This window comes from Cheilinus undulatus, linkage group 17 (genome assembly GCF_018320785.1).
Source record: "Cheilinus undulatus linkage group 17, ASM1832078v1, whole genome shotgun sequence".
Classification (NCBI taxonomy): domain Eukaryota; kingdom Metazoa; phylum Chordata; class Actinopteri; order Labriformes; family Labridae; genus Cheilinus; species Cheilinus undulatus.
In genome coordinates this window covers 11,062,278-11,078,138 of record NC_054881.1, presented here as the reverse complement: position 1 = coordinate 11,078,138, position 15,861 = coordinate 11,062,278, and the positions used below count along the sequence as shown (strand labels likewise).

The 15,861-nt window shown below is 39.1% G+C and overlaps 1 protein-coding gene across 2 annotated transcripts in view; it reads left to right on the top strand.

Moving 5' to 3' along the window:
- Window positions 1-15,861, top strand: part of prrc2b (proline-rich coiled-coil 2B) — a 42,797-nt gene that overhangs the window by 1,295 nt on the left and 25,641 nt on the right. For both annotated transcript variants that reach the window (XM_041810127.1, XM_041810126.1), the window contains exons 2-9: window positions 8,412-8,589; window positions 8,670-8,847; window positions 9,278-9,380; window positions 11,746-11,809; window positions 11,986-12,129; window positions 12,735-13,048; window positions 14,615-14,739; window positions 14,850-15,013. In XM_041810127.1, coding sequence (XP_041666061.1) covers window positions 8,475-8,589; window positions 8,670-8,847; window positions 9,278-9,380; window positions 11,746-11,809; window positions 11,986-12,129; window positions 12,735-13,048; window positions 14,615-14,739; window positions 14,850-15,013 — 1,207 coding nt within the window. In that variant the 5' untranslated portion in view covers window positions 8,412-8,474. The remainder of the gene's footprint in view (window positions 1-8,411; window positions 8,590-8,669; window positions 8,848-9,277; window positions 9,381-11,745; window positions 11,810-11,985; window positions 12,130-12,734; window positions 13,049-14,614; window positions 14,740-14,849; window positions 15,014-15,861) is intronic.

The following is a 15,861-nucleotide window of genomic DNA, read 5'->3' as shown; positions in this document are numbered from 1 at the left end:
TTAAACAAGCGGCCTCCGTTATGCTATGGATGTCTGGTATTTGGCCTTTTGTCGAGATTTATTTACACCGATATTAGTTGTAAAAAACGGTTAAAAACCATTAGTAGTGTTCTGTGTTGAAGCGTGTGTTAAACATACTGAAAATTAATGCAGTTTGATTCAATAATACATGTACCATTTGTCAGTGCCATGTTTTCCTTTCTTCTTTCCACATCTCTTCACATTTTTGTTTTGAATTACTGAATAATTGTGAATTATGAGTACTGTTAGCTGTTAGACAGTGGAGTTATCTGTCACAGTACTATATTTTTAAACTTTCTTATGATACAAATCAATTTGAACCTATATTGATACCTGTTTCAATTTCAAGGCAACAAAATGTAAGAATGCTGCAACAAATATTGTGTGTCTTAGTGTTTTTAATCACCAGAAATTGCAAGCTAATTCCTGCAAACTGTCTAAATTGTACAAGTACTTTGGAAGTACTTTTTAGTACAGTACATTGTCAAATTGTATCTGCAATGTTGACTGTGCTTTCTCTTGCCTCTCCTGTTAGGTGTAGGCTAAAATTTGAGTGATAATTTGTTGTTTCATTGAAAGTTTTGGCACTTTTTAGATGCTATAAGTCAGTAAAATAATGGAGAATATATATAATTTGAAAGCACGTGGTATTTAAAAGTAACCAAGCCAGGGATGCACAATATCGTCGGCATGATGTTGGTGTGGGCAATTGTTGGCAGGGATAATTTCTGCTTAGATCTGTAAATATCAGCCCATGTGAACTATATCAACCTTGTGTACGAATAAATTAGTGGGATTTTATGTGTACGTTATAGGCAGGACCAACAGAGCTCTGTAAACTAATGCCTTTTTCTTTGTTCTTCTTGATTTGTTATATTTTAGGAGGCAAAAAAGTGTACAAAGGAATGAAGTTTGTTTCTTTTTTCATCCTTAAACTCTAAAGTGTGCATTTTGATTGGGATAATTTATCAATGCCAACAATTTCTTACAATTAGAAATGCATTTTTTTTGCTCACAATAACATGTTAGATATTGTATTATTGTTCGTAAAAGGGATGGTTATAAAGAAACTCGAGGTACTTGAAGGGAATTTGTCCGTAGTGATGTTTCAGTGTGTGACAGAAAAGCTCTTCATGTACTGTGAGACACTTCAGAGGGAGCTTTCTGAACTAATAAATTGGACAATTCATGGTTAAAAAGAAGCTAAATCCTGAAGGGTTCTTATGCTAAAGTCAGAGTTTCCACTATGTTTCCAATTGTCTGTGAAGTTTATTAAAAAGACATTTATTTTCATTGCTTTCAATCCCCTTAGGCTGCCCACACACTAGATGGTTTTTAAAAATTTAAACCGTTTTAAAGACATGGGAGACCACAGACTGTTTTAAACAATTTTTAGTTTTATTATCCTCTGAGTGCACACCATAGACTGTAGAAAGAATTGGACAAACCCCGTGTGATGTCATTTGTATGCTTACAATGGGCGGACTCAAACAGCTCTTGAAGCCAATCCGTGGAGGCTTCCATATTGTAATAATATATAAAAAACTTTGGATCAACCTATCAGCCCGCCCACTAAGCGCGACTTCCTGTCAGCCTGCTAGCTAGCATTCTGGTTGACAGAAACGGAGCCTCTCCCTGCCGAGCTATCTGTCAATCAAATGAGACGTGCCAATCAGCTTTCATCCTAAATATAATCCAAACAATCATGGTACAATAACATTAATCCCCGTACAGTGGGAGCACAATAACACACTAGCGAATGAGATATGTTGGGTGTTTTGAACCAGGCTGTAAATCATTTTATTTCTAGTGTAAAAATCGGCTGTTTGACATGTGTCCAGACGGGACTTCTAGTGTTCCTGCAGCCAGCCTCAAGTGGACACTCGCGGTATAGCAATTTTTTGCACTTCCGCATTGCTTCATTTTTCAGGACCGGAGGTTGCCGCTTGTTGCACACTAGCTAAATCAGCCAGACTGTCTGACCTCACATGAGATTTCACAGAATGGTGTGATAAAACGTGACTTAAGAATTAAAGGTAAACATGGATGACTAACGCTATCCTTGGCTTGCTGTCCCTTCACAAAAAGTTGTCCTGACATGCAAAAGAGTTGCAGTAAAAATTAGAAACAGAATATAATCCTGGCTGAATGAAGGTGCGGTGGTGTTGATGTTTGTGAGCGGTGAAAGTCTGTGACATCTTGCTGGGGATGCTACCTGGTCTGCAGTCTAACTGGTCGTTGTAGGTATTTCAGCATTACAACCTTGAATCTTACACATCAAACTTGGTTGATATTTATAATTCGAGGTTTGGGAGGCGCAGACACAAAGTAAAATAATCCTGTTGACACCACAAATTTAGGATTTATTCAGGTAAATAATCGTTTATGACAAGACTCACTTGGGGTATGCCCCCACGATCATCGGGAGATGAGAATCTGGCCTGAAAATGGATTTAAAATCTGGAGTGTGTGGCTGGCCTTGGTGTGGTAAAATCTCTTGTTAAGGTATTTCATGTCTGGCATTTGTCTGGTTGTTTTTTGCAATCTTATACTTTTCTGGAAGGCCACACTGTGAGACATGAATGTCATATGACATCAAGTCTGATGTGTGCAATCTGTACGATGACAGCTCCCACCAAACGGCACTGAATCGCAGACTATGACAGTGTGTGTCATGCATCTACGCGGCCAGTGCTGTGGTAAATAACGAAGCAAAGCATCGTCAATGCTGTTCTAACTGTTAGACAAACATCTGAGCTCAACATCTTCCTCCCTGTTGGAATCTCACAAACTTCTGTGTTTTGGCATTGTCCCTGTTGTAATGCTAACTTGTTTGTTAGCGCCAGTGTCACTTTTATGGTAATTTCTTGCTACATTCCTTATTGGTTGGTTAGTTGATGTAGATCGTAGCAGCAGTCACATTGTGGGATGGTCATCCTAAATTTCTGACACTGTCAGAATTTTGTCACAGGCTATCTTTGGTTGCAAGACCATGACAACGGTGTGATGTAGGACTACAGTTTTCAAGCCATGACCAAAGATATTGCCACGGTTGGTCAACTTTCATCAGGGACAGCCCAGAATCATAGTGTTTACCAGGCTTTAAGTGTGGTCTTCTGTGTTTAATCATAGTGGCCAACACTGTTGCACATAGTTGGGTGTCAATGCATCTGCATTGCTCAGCAATATTCCACCATACTCCATCAGAACGCTAATCAGTGTGGCGATTTATATGCAAGTTATATTGTCAGTTTCTGGTTCTGTCATACTCTGCTTGTTTGTCTACAGGAAAACATGGTAACTCAAACACACTGCATTATTTGGAGCAGGTAAATACAGAGCAGCAGTTGATTTACTGCGATTATTACAAAGAAGAAGAAAAGAGGCGGCGGACACATGCACTGTATATATCGGCTGAATCAGTAGAGGTAGAAATTGTGGGAATTTTTTGCACTTGTTCAACCACCAAGAAACATGGATAAAGAAATGTACTTTCAGTGTCTTCAAATGTCAGCAAGTACTGTAAAATCCAGATTTTAAATTGCCCTGGGATGTGAGCCGCTGTCTGTTTTTGATAGCTCTCGAGGGGACAAAGGTAAAACCGCCTTTTTGCATGACAGTTACCATTTCACTCAGCAAAGTCCACAGTTTGCAATTTCTTTGCAGTTGTGTAGCTTTTTAGCACCATTTATTTTCACATCGTTGCTGTGCTTAAAGACTTGCACAACTTTTTGCAACTCAAGTTTTGTTGCTCCTCGGGGTAATTTTATTTTCAATTCCAAAATAATTATTTGCATAAACATTCATTCATTCATTCACATTTATCGTAGTGACAACAAGTGTTCAAGCTAATAAAATAAGTTTATGTAGGTATTTATTTTCAATATTTTGTTAAAAGTAGAGCTATGATTACTAGTCACATAGCAAACGTCCTGTTTCTTACTAAAACATGTGTGTCAATTTCCTTAACCGCTAGAGAAGAATAGATGGAAATGGAGTTTCAACCAGGAATGGCATGGCAACAATCATGACGTTAGCGTCCTGTTAATAACAACTCTGTTAGTCATTCACAATTTTGTTTTGGTGAAATTGTTTAATATTTTTTGTTTGTACTTATTTAAAAACATGGTTTTGTCAGATTACTTAAAAATAACTTAGTTGTATCTTGCCATACACAAGGTATTTTCACAGTGCATTTCAGTGACAGCCTTGATGTCATTCCGCCTTGAGACATTCATGTTGATTCTGTGAAAGTAGGTTATTTCATGTTTCCCTCTTTTAATTCACATTGCATTACAGCGTTGTGGGAGTACAAGAGAGCATGGCACAGTAGTATGTTAACATACACACCCAGTCAGACATGCACACTAAAACAGCTTTGCACTCCCCTGCTGGTTCAGCTGATCCCATTCTCACCTCTGCTACTACCTCTGAAGATAGATGGCAAAGAAAGGGGATACTACATCCCCTCATAACCTTGTGACATTCAAAGTAAAGGCGACCTGTAGCATGGGTGTAAATGTCATGCCTGGAAAAGGTACAGAATTAGCCCATTGTCCCAGTCAAAATATTTGAGATATCTGATGGTGAGCGTTATGCCATTCCAAATTTATTTTAGAGTGTTCAAGCACCCTATAAATAGATTTTGAATCCATCAGGCAGTTGATCAGAAACCAGGTTTCCTTATCCAGTATTGCCCTCATAGCCAAACCCATGAACCTGACACACCAGATATTCTTTCATCTTTGATACTGTATCATTGCATGGATGTATTTCAGATTCATCCAGGAAACCTCCCATACAAAGTGTTTGGGAAAGACGGGGCTTGTCATAAAATCCTTCAGGGCGATTGGATGAATTTTCTATCATAATAATAATAATTATATCTTGAATTTATATAGCGCCTTTCAAGAAACCCAAGGACACTTTACCAAAAACAGATAAGACATGGACAAACTATGTGAAGCGAAGGATGAGTGTAAGGGGTGGTTTAGTAAAGACTGTGTGCTATCATATTTATTATGGTCCAATCAGAGTGACAAGACAAAATAAGGTGGTTAGCGTGCACATCTCTTGTGAGTAACATGAGCCCTGCAGACAAGTGCTGTCATAGTTTATGAACAGTGAAGCTTGTTGGTGGATAAAACTCATGCTAAGGCTGTATGGAGAAGAGTAAAAGCATCTTCTTTGCCAAAAAAGGCTTTCAGTGTAGTTCTTTGCTTCTCTTTCAATAAAGAAAACTTGTCCAGATCTGATTATAAACTGCCCAAAAAGCTGCATTCGAGCTGATTGCTTCACTGGGTGTAGTCATTGACACTTGCTTACAACATAACTAAACCCCACCTGTAAAAATCGCAAACTCATGCTGAAGCAGGTCAGGAGAAGAGAAAAAAAAACCTTTTCAGCTATGACAAGCTTTTAGTGTGGTTCTTTGCTCTTTTTAAGTAAAGAAATGTGGTCCAGTTCTGATATAACTGCCACCATACTATTGCTACATCTGCACTGGTGGCAGTCATTGCCACCAGCACAACTAAACACCGCCCATAGCTACTGCCTCGTTCTCTTTAAATGACACTGATTGGTCAGGTCTTTTCTCAGACCTGGCATTATTATTTCAGATTGGAGTTTGGCAAAATGGACTGGTCTGATGAACGATATGGAATCTGGCCAATCCATCTACTTTGCAAGGTTACAGGCCCATACCTTATACCGCAAAATTTTTGTCATTTATATGGATCAGTGTGAAAAATGTTAATAAGGATGCCATTATTGGCCCCTGGGTGCACTTACTGGACGTGTTGCACTTGGGTCAAAATGTTTAATTAACAAAAATCTCATGTTCCACAGGAGTTGTAAACACAAAAAATCAGAGCTTTCCATTTAACATTTTTGTGTTGTAATTTAGGTATTTTTCTTTGCAGTTATTTTAACTCATTTTGAGTGATGCTGGAAGCAACTGCAATTATTTTTATTGCAAGGGTTTCTTAATTTGCATGTGTTCACATTAACAAAACTGTGCACTGCACCCTTCTTACCACCAATGTATGCATTCTGCACCTGTGAGGGAAATTAATTGCCAGTTTTTGTATTTAGATTAAACTTCACAGAGACAATAAGAGCAGTCTCAACTTTATTTGCACCACCATGAATCAAACTTTGCTGTCTTTTTGATATGTACAAGTTGAATGTTGGATTTAAATGCTTGAGTCCATATCGTATCATTTTGTATAACTTCTTTGAATTGGTATTGCTTGACCCTTGTAGAAGGTGGTACAGTTTTTTGAATGCATGGAGGCTGAAAGGCAAACAGAACAGAAAGCCTTATCTTCTCCTCCCTGTTGCAGATTCATGCCTAATTGTCACAGCCTGCTAGGTTGCACCCATCAGTGCTCCACACCGAGAACAAACAACGGGTGATGGTTGGTCACGTATGCAAAACACTGGTTATTTTTAGCAGGCAAGCTTCGGTTTCTCTTGTAGCATGACAACCTTCACAGGCAGATTTTACCAGCTGTAGCTAATTAGTGATAAACAGTCTGTGAAACCAAAATAAAAATACATGTCACCACTGGGACTAGAAAAACGAGCATTTTCAGAACAGTTTGCTCGTCTCCTCTTTATATCATTCTACCAGCTCAAATTCATTGTCAGTAAGCAGATAATTAGTTGTCTCAGCAAAATCTTGATATAATGTCTGGTAAAAATCCAACAGTGTTTTATGAAAGAATTTCTTATCTTTCCAGCTCTTTGACAGTTGTGACTAAAAGAGTCTTCACAGCCCTGACAGCAAAGGTAGCTTTATCTCTTGAATCTATGTAATAAAACCATGTAAAAACAATCTTTGATCACATCTTTGCTCCTTAATGCCGCTTAGTCAGTAGTGAATTTTTGTCTGATTATGACATTAGAACTTGTAGATACGTGCATAGTATTTTTCCCTTTGATTTATTTTTTAAAATAATTTTTTAAATGTTTTTTTAGGGACCTAACAGCACTACAGAGTGCTGCAGGGATCAAGTATTTATGAAGGCCAACACAGGAGTTAGCATTGTGCAAATCAATTTGGGTTGATTATGGGTCACTATAGAAATTTAGATTTATATTTATGACTATGACTTTTTTTTTTCATTTATGGCTTTCTGGTCAGTGACAGATAAAACATATTTTTGATCAGTTATTTGAGTCCCCATTGAGTCCTGATTAAATGAAAAGTAAAATGCTGTTGACCTGCCTTATCTGGTTGCTATTGGATTTCCTTGCTTAATATAAATTAAACAATACATGAAATTTATCACAAATTTACATTTTCATTTTTGTGAGCAAAAACAGACTGCAAAGTCAAACAAAGACATTTAATGTATCGGCTGTGCAAGCTTAGCTTTTTAAATTTGAATTTTCGACTTTAACTGCATCAACTTTGAAAATCAGGGCCGGTGCTGATAAGACAAAATAAAGATAAGGTTTCAGCCAACCGTCTTTCGTTATGTTTGTTTCAGTGTCTCTCTTTAGTGCAAGATTCCCACAATGCCAGCATTTTCCTTTATTTTTTACCATAAAAACAGATAAGAGTTTGTCCAACAGGTCACGTCTTCTGCCTAAGAATAAATTTCTCCTCTAGGTTTGCTAAATTTCTGCATTAAATTGACAAGATACAACAGATGAATATCTGCTACTGACATGCCCATGCTGATGTCTGTTAAAAGGCTTGATATTGGCTGATTTGGGAGTTAAACTAATCTATCTTTGCATCCCTAACTGCCATAAAGACTTAAAGGGTTCATTCACACTAGGCTGTCTTTACCATGTCCAAGCACACCTAATTGCTGAAATTGAGGCTGTTTGTCTGGTGTGAGTGTGCTGCACTGTGCTCAGGCACGGTACACTTCCTTGGCCGTGACTCTGATGGAACAGGGGGTTGCTCACGCATGGGTTCAAGCACTTTTATGCAACATGGACAGTATAATTGATGTGAATTGGTGCATTGAATCATCTTGCATGTAGACATCCAGCTGCATTGAATGGCTGTATCTGACAATAAATTACTCAAAATAAGCCCCAAAGTGAGTAAAGATGCTGTCACATTCTTTGTGTTGTTCTCCATTGTGCTGGCTCTGAGAAGGCACGTATTGTAAACAAGGTTATAAATGTGTCCTATTGCAACATTAGAGGTAACTGTGCTCAAGCCTGATTGGCCCTGGAGGAGTGACTGAAGGCCAGTGGGGACTGGGGTGGCTGAACAATCATATTACAGCACATTTCAGGGAAGCTGGGCCTCTAAAAGATTCATTGTTGACAATTCTAGATAGTACTTCACCATGTAAGGGCGTAGTTAAGTATCCTCTATTTTCTAGGTTAAAGTCTAAACCTAAGAATTTTTCTTCTTTTTACAGAATCTGAAGGCACTGGGAAGAGGCGCAAAGAAAAATTTCCATACTCGATGACATTACATCGCAATGTCCGATCGTTTGGGGCAAATAACCAAGTCCAAGGATGGGAAAAGCAAGTATTCCTCACTCAGCCTATTTGACAAGTACAAGGGAAAATCAATAGAAACTCAGAAAAACACAGGTAAGATTGATTTAGATTCTCTTCAATTTTCATCTGTTTTACTGTCACTGTTTGCTTTATCTTTGTGCTCTCCCCCCTAGTAGTTCCGCGACATGGCTTACAGAGTCTTGGAAAAGTGGCCACAGCCCGGCGCATGCCCCCACCTGCTCACCTGCCGAGCTTGAAGTCTGAAAACAAAGGAAACGATCCCAACGTGATTATTGTGCCTAAAGACGGTACAGGATGGGCGAACAAGCAGGAACAACCCGATCAAAAGAGGTATGGGGGGGCTTCCCTCTTGTCTGATCAGTTTCAAACTGCAGATAAAGATGCTTTGATGGAATGATTTTCTGGTATTTTATGCCAGTCCTTTGACAGCCTTTCTAGTTTGAAGTTTTTAGTCACACAGATGAACGATGGCAAGCATCAAAAGAAAACATTTTAAACACGCTGAGTGCAAAGAAGAGGTGCATTTGTAGGGACAGACAGCAGATTTAATCTGACTTTTTCTTGTTTGTAAAGCAGCATCATAGAGTGTAAAACACAGCTTTGAGCTTTATAGCACTCAGCTGTTATAAAGCTGTTACCCTGTGATTACAGAGAGTTATTGTATTTACACCTGCTCACAGGCTCAGTCCTCTGTATGAAGGTATCACGTCAGTGTAACTGTGCTAACGCTCACTCTTTTTCCCCCTTTTCTTTTCTGCAGTTCTATTGCATCAATACCACAGCTGCCGGAGTTGCAGCCGCAGCTGGCTTTACAGAAATCTGTCTCCAATCTTCAGAAGCCCTCACCGGTAGCCAACCAGGAGGTGTGTATGCGCAGCTATGGTTGTGGTCTGGAAATTTTCATTTATTGCTCAGTATCACAAGGATTTTGCTGGATCTTCTCTCCTATAATCAACCAGCTCCCTTGTAGAAAGCTGGGGATTTAGTGCAGAGCTCATTCAGTAAACATTTTCAAACAGTCATGTTCTAAATGATAGCATCGGTTAAATAAAGAGTTGACAAAATACTAGACTTTATCTTCCATACAACTCCAGTAGGTGGTTGATCATGATTCAGCTTTCTTTACTGGTATATGACCTGAATGCTCAAACAAAGAAAAGAAAGAAGTTAAAAGTTCAGGGTGGGAAATAAGCACCCACCATCAGCCCAAAAGCTGGTATTTTTGAGCTGTGTCAGATGAATTTGCTCAACCTTCAAGCCACTGGGGCAGGTAAATAAAGAAACAGAAAGGAATACTTTTGTGATCATATCCTTACAGGAAAAAAGCTTATCCTCCACAAAAGTTTTCTTATGTAGCATAAGCTACATTGATAACAGAGCTACACATATCATGTAGATACGTAGCTAACATTACTAAAGCTAGAGATCACGAAGCTCATAAATATCTATACTAACAAAGCTACGAACCTAATGTTGGCTACGTAAGCTGTGTAGCTACATTAGTTTAGCTGTTAGCTTTAGCTACACTTGCTAAAGCTTGCATTGGTAAAGATAACTGCTAACTGACTTTGTAAATAAAGTTAGATTAAAAACAAAAAACAAACACTGTTGTAGCAGCAAATAATAGCACTTACAGTCTGACAGAGTTGTCTCACAGTAACGATCTGTAAGAGGAGCTGTCTGAGAGCTAAAGTCTGCAGCCAGACTGTCTCAGAAGTTGTGCACAACATATTTAAATTTTTGCAAGTCTGACACTCATAATGCAGTAAAATTCTGTTGAAAATTTTCAATTATTGAATAGCCTTAAATTTGAACTACTATAAGCCTTGATTATTATATCATTCCTTATTAAATAATATTGATTGTTAAAATAGCAGGTAAAAAAAGATGGCTGCTAGATTTTTAAATCCACCAGCCACAATGGCAAAAACCTGATTGCTAACCCTGATAGGGTTGTCAGTACTAGATTTTTTAAAGCTTTCGCACCTTACAATACTAATGAATGTAACAACAACAACATAGATGTACCATATCGGAGGAAGTGTAAAAAAAGCTTAAAAATTTTGCCAATGGTAATTCCATGACTTTATCTAAACAGATCTTGTATAATACAAGTACGAAATGATGTAGTTGATATTTTTTTTCTTTACTATCTCACGCTCTCATTGTGCATCCAACAGGACGTGATCACCACATATCACTGCATCGATGATATTCTCTGAAGGGCCATGCAGCCCTGGCATTTCACCCTATCTGCCATTTAACAGCCTACCTTAGATGTAAATGTGCAAAATGTTTGGATAGGGTTAAATGGACTGACCCTAAATCATAAGGCGTATATCACTGCAGCACTAACTCAACTGAAACATCCCTAGCACCTTGTTGATCTAATAAAGCTCAGCGTTGGTTCATGCAGGACTCGGTAGTAATATGCCCAGCTGTGATCAGCTGACAGCCAGCTGCCACAGCCAATCACAGCTTTTTCTCTCAACACAGCGGTGTATTTAAATATGATGTACTTCTCACTAATTCCTGCTTGCATTAATGCTGATGCACCAGGCTGCTGGCAAAGATTAGCCTCCTCCACCCCAGCCTCCTCCTTTATAGCAGAAAGCTTGTTATGCCCTCATATTGAGAATTCATGCTACTATAGATTAATTGCTTTTGAACTAATTTGATTGTATTCAGTATGCATTGTCTATAATGTATCTATCTCTATGGGGGGTTCTAGCTGTGCACTTCATGTATTGTCAAACATGCTTCTCGACTAACCCAGGGAGCATCCTCTGAGCAGTTCTGAAACTGTATGACAAGAGTGTTCCTGACTGAACCATGTTTCTCATCCATTTCTAATGTGAGCAACAGGAAGGAAAATAGAAAAGAGGCATAGGTGTCATGTTGCTGTAACATTTCTCATAGGCTGGTTGTGCCCTCTTACTAAAACCAGATAGAATCCAGATGATTCTGCTGTTCACGCTGTATGCTGTTTTAGACACGCTGTTAGTTGGTCCCAGGTTGTGTTAGAAGCAAATTAAGCAGTACATCTGACAAACAAATCTGTCTTCCACATGGATGTATGATCTGTTAGGGATGCTAAACACAGGAGACGTTTCTGAGTTATGATGCTCAACTGTAAACACTAACAAAACTCTTACTGTCAGTCGGTATGCAGGTCAGAGATGTAATGCAGGTATCAGACTGTGACCTTGGTTTTCTTAATTCCTACAGAACACAAACACAGGTGGACCAAAGCAATGGGCCCAGCTAAATGGAAAGGCAGTAGAGCAAGATGGTGAGTCATCTAAGCTCTGCAATTGAGCATGAGATGTGTTTAAAATCAAATTACATGCTACTGATGAACAATACTCTGTGACCTCTTCATGCCTTTGCACATCAGTTAAACACTCTTCTGTTTGCAAGTCAGACTAATGCCTGTTTTTTTTCATCTCCCTTCAATGTCAATTTTAGGTTCAAGGGCCTCAAACCGACTTCAGCCCTTCTCTCACGAGGAATTTCCCGCGCTGAAGGCAGCTGGAGAACAGGACAGGGCTGGCAAGGAAAGAAGCGGCTTCGATCCGTCGTATGGGCCCGGACCAAGCCTCCGCCCCCAGAGTAAGTCTCAGCTCGCTGGACTTGGCAGGCTAACAAATGCAACGATAAAGTCCACTGGAAACAAATTATTAAATTGGCGGCAGGGTTTTTTTTGTCTGGAGGCTGAATGTTACTTGTGAAACACATGATGAGCTCTTTTGTATACTTGAAGAAGAAATTTACAGCAATAAGAGGAAGAGAATAATTAACAAGGCTTTTGCAACCCCTCAATGTCCCAACTTCCTATAAAGTTGGCACATTGAATAAAAAGTAGTTAAAATAGAAAAAGATCATATTTGTGATGTTTAATAGAGCCTAAACAATATGTCAAAAGTTTCACAGCATACAGACTTTGAGAAAATGGAGATTTATGTATGCACTGTTCATTTTTTAAAGCAAGCAGAACCTCACAACAGATGACTCATTGCCCGTAGTGGCAGAGAGGAGGAAAGCTGTCATGTTTTTAAATTTTAGGACAACTTAAGCTGTGGCAGACGGGCTGTTTATAAGAAACCGAGAGTGCTGATTTTATTAAAACACCATGATGTTCCCTAAAGTAAAATATTTTGACAGTAAAAATCATTCTATTTGGATTTTATAATCCTGAAACCTCTCTTTCCCCTCAGATGTGACGAGCTGGAGGGAAGGTGGTGGCAGGAACCTTCAGCCCTCGTCCCTGACCCTCGGCCTGCCAGCAGATCCTGAGGGTAAGATCACTGCCCTGGGTGAGAGCGGCACCCCTCCAGCCTCTTCTCACCCTCCCTCCGCCACCGGTACAACCTCCTCTAGCGTAGTGACGGCTCAGTCTCCGGTCCTTGACCCCAAGGAGCCTTCCCTGCGACCCGCCCAGCCTGTCCGCAGAACAACCGTCCCCACTGCCCTGCAGTACCAGCTTCACCACACCTCCACTGCTGTCTACCATGACATGTTGCCTGCTTTTGTAAGTACTGTGTATCGCCTTCTGGCCATTGCTTTTAAAAGGCTTAAAAAAGTTATTTTATTTTCACCCTTCAAGCTCCTGTATTCATACTGATTCCGCTATATGGCCTATAGGAGCAAATGAAAACACTCTAGGATAGGTAGCAAAGGAGGCAAGGATTCACTATGAGTTTAATGTTTCTGTGTTAAAGGTAAACAAGATAAGATTTTTTTTTTTATATAAGAAAACACATCTTACACAGTAAAAGTAGGCCTGGGTAATATTGCATAAATATATCACATTGTTTTTTACCCTTTGCAGTAACCGTATTATCTTGCTGTATTACAAGATTTTAAAAGATAAAGCATTTAAATGCATATTCAGGGGTTGCAACCCCCTCTCCCCCTGAAACCAATGTTATTGCATACTAAAATCACGGAAAAATGTATTATAAGCCTCTCTGTGTACTCTTCTTTACAACTGAACCTTAAGTTTTAAGTTTAACTCCTCGTTTGCTGGGGGTCTGAATCAACACAACTCTAGGAAAACCACGACTATGGACTTTTATTCTGAGGGATTTGTTGGTGGTACCATACTTATCATTGATTTAACTTAGCTTTAGCAGCAGTCCCAGAAAATATACGCTGTTTCAGAGTCTACAGCTGCTTCTCGGACCTCACTTCAGCCCACTTCTTTTAATCTTGATGGACTTTAAACAAGAAAATCATCAGTTAGCCATTGTAATACCAGATGCTGCAGCATTGGGCTAAAGACCAAGAAACTTGAGCGTAGTCTGTAGCAGCAGATAGGCTGATGGAGATGGTGTGCAAAACAAGCACTCGCTTCATGTTGCTGTTATTACAGACATCAAATTTCTAGAGGAGAGAACACATATTTACTTTGTTTCGGTGCCTCACCTTTACCTACACAGATACAAAGAGCTGACATTTAGCTCGTGATCTGGCTGGTCTTTAGTGTCAGAGCTGAACATGTTGGGGACTGGACCCTGACTGAGCTGCTGTCTGTAACAAATCTCTTTGTAACACAAATGGTGGCATCGTTTATGCACCACAAAACAATATGAGCTTTTAAACTGGTGATGACAGAAATTCCATACCATTGCAGAAATTCTACGGATAACGTTCTGACACCGGTTTAACACCCACAACTACACAAGACTACACCAAAAAGAAGACAATGTGTCATCATGGGTGGTCAAAATGATCACAAACCAAAAACTCCACTTAGAACCTTGAATTTTTTTTTATTTGTGGCTCAATGGTTTTTCAATTTATCCTTGTTTTAAAATGTTGATCACTAGTTCATAAATCCCAAGCTAATGTCTTTAAAATGTTATCTTACACTGTTTTAAAACAGATTATTTTACATTTAAGACTGTAGGTCCAGCAAAGGCTTGAAAAATGGCTAGACAACTCAGTATTTTATTGCTGTGATCAGTCAACTTAGAGCTTGTTGCAGCTCTATCAGACATTTCACTCTACAAACTCAGAGCCTGGATTGGCTCTGATCTTTCTAGTGACTCATATTCCTTCAGAGAAACTCATTGTATCTTTGTGCTGTTTTCAGATGTGTTCCAAAGAGACACGCGAAGCCCCAGGTACAGAAAATGTTCCTACCACAGTCGCAGCCCCCGCCCGATTTGACAGCAAACCCACTTTTAGACAGAGCTACACCAAACCTGAACTAGTCAAGTAAGTCCTTCTACTAAAAAAAAGATTTTAACCAAGAAGTTTGCAACACCTGTGAAATTTATTTATCTTTTTACTTTTTTTTTTTTTTTTTTTTTTTTTTTTTTTTGCAGTGGTGATGTAAAAAGAGAGAACCGCTTTGTCCGTGCTCCACCTCGACTTTCTTCTCAGCCTATTCGCAGGCCTGGTGACAGACCGCAGCGCCCAGCCATCATCAATCCAGAGGACTTGAAGGATCTGGATGATCTTGACAATGACTGTGAGGATGGATGGGCTGGTGAGTATCCCTCAAGCTGACTTTACTGCCTCTGTCTTCTTCTTTAGGCAACTGTCTGATTATTCATTGTTTGTATTATGAGTCAGTGACTTGGATAGTAGGACTTTGGTTATGTGTTGTTGAATTCTGAACAACAGATAGCTGCTCCGATTTTTAGACTTTGTTTTGCATTAGTTAAAAATGTAATCATAAAATTGAGTTGGAGGGAAAAATTGTTTCTTTGATACAACCATTTGCTGTTTGTTCAGCTTTATGGGAATTTTTTATCTGTAAAGCTCCAAACACAGCCAGTTTATAGCTCTTTTAGTGATGACATTTTGGCAGCTTAATGCTTATAGATCACCTCTTTTGAGTTTGCAAATATGTATTCAGACATTTAGGTATATTTGATGACTTTTAGGATCTGGCTAGATCTAATTTCCGATACCACAGGATACCAGACCTTCAGTAGTATTTTAACCAAAGCTTTACAAGAATGAAAGACAAAGAGGAATATCCCAGCATTGCTGATATATGTTTGCAATTTAGACAGTCTACACCAGTTTGATTGCAATCTGGGGTAATTGAAAAACAAGAAATTACCAATATTTTGCTGCTTAGGGCTTCTGTTTTAACTGCAGTGGTATTAAAAAGGTTTAATAATTGATTTTTAGCAGAACTCTATCAAAGTTTAAAATGATGGTGTTAGGACAACCCTACCAGATGTTTTTTTTTAAGCTCTGTTCTCACTATGGGCCTTTTGTCTCTGATGTTGATTTGCTTTGTCTGGCTTACTCGAAAGGGTTCACAACAAAGGGTTCGTGTTACTCTCTGGATGCTAGTGCTAGATGAATACTCCTGCTGACTTC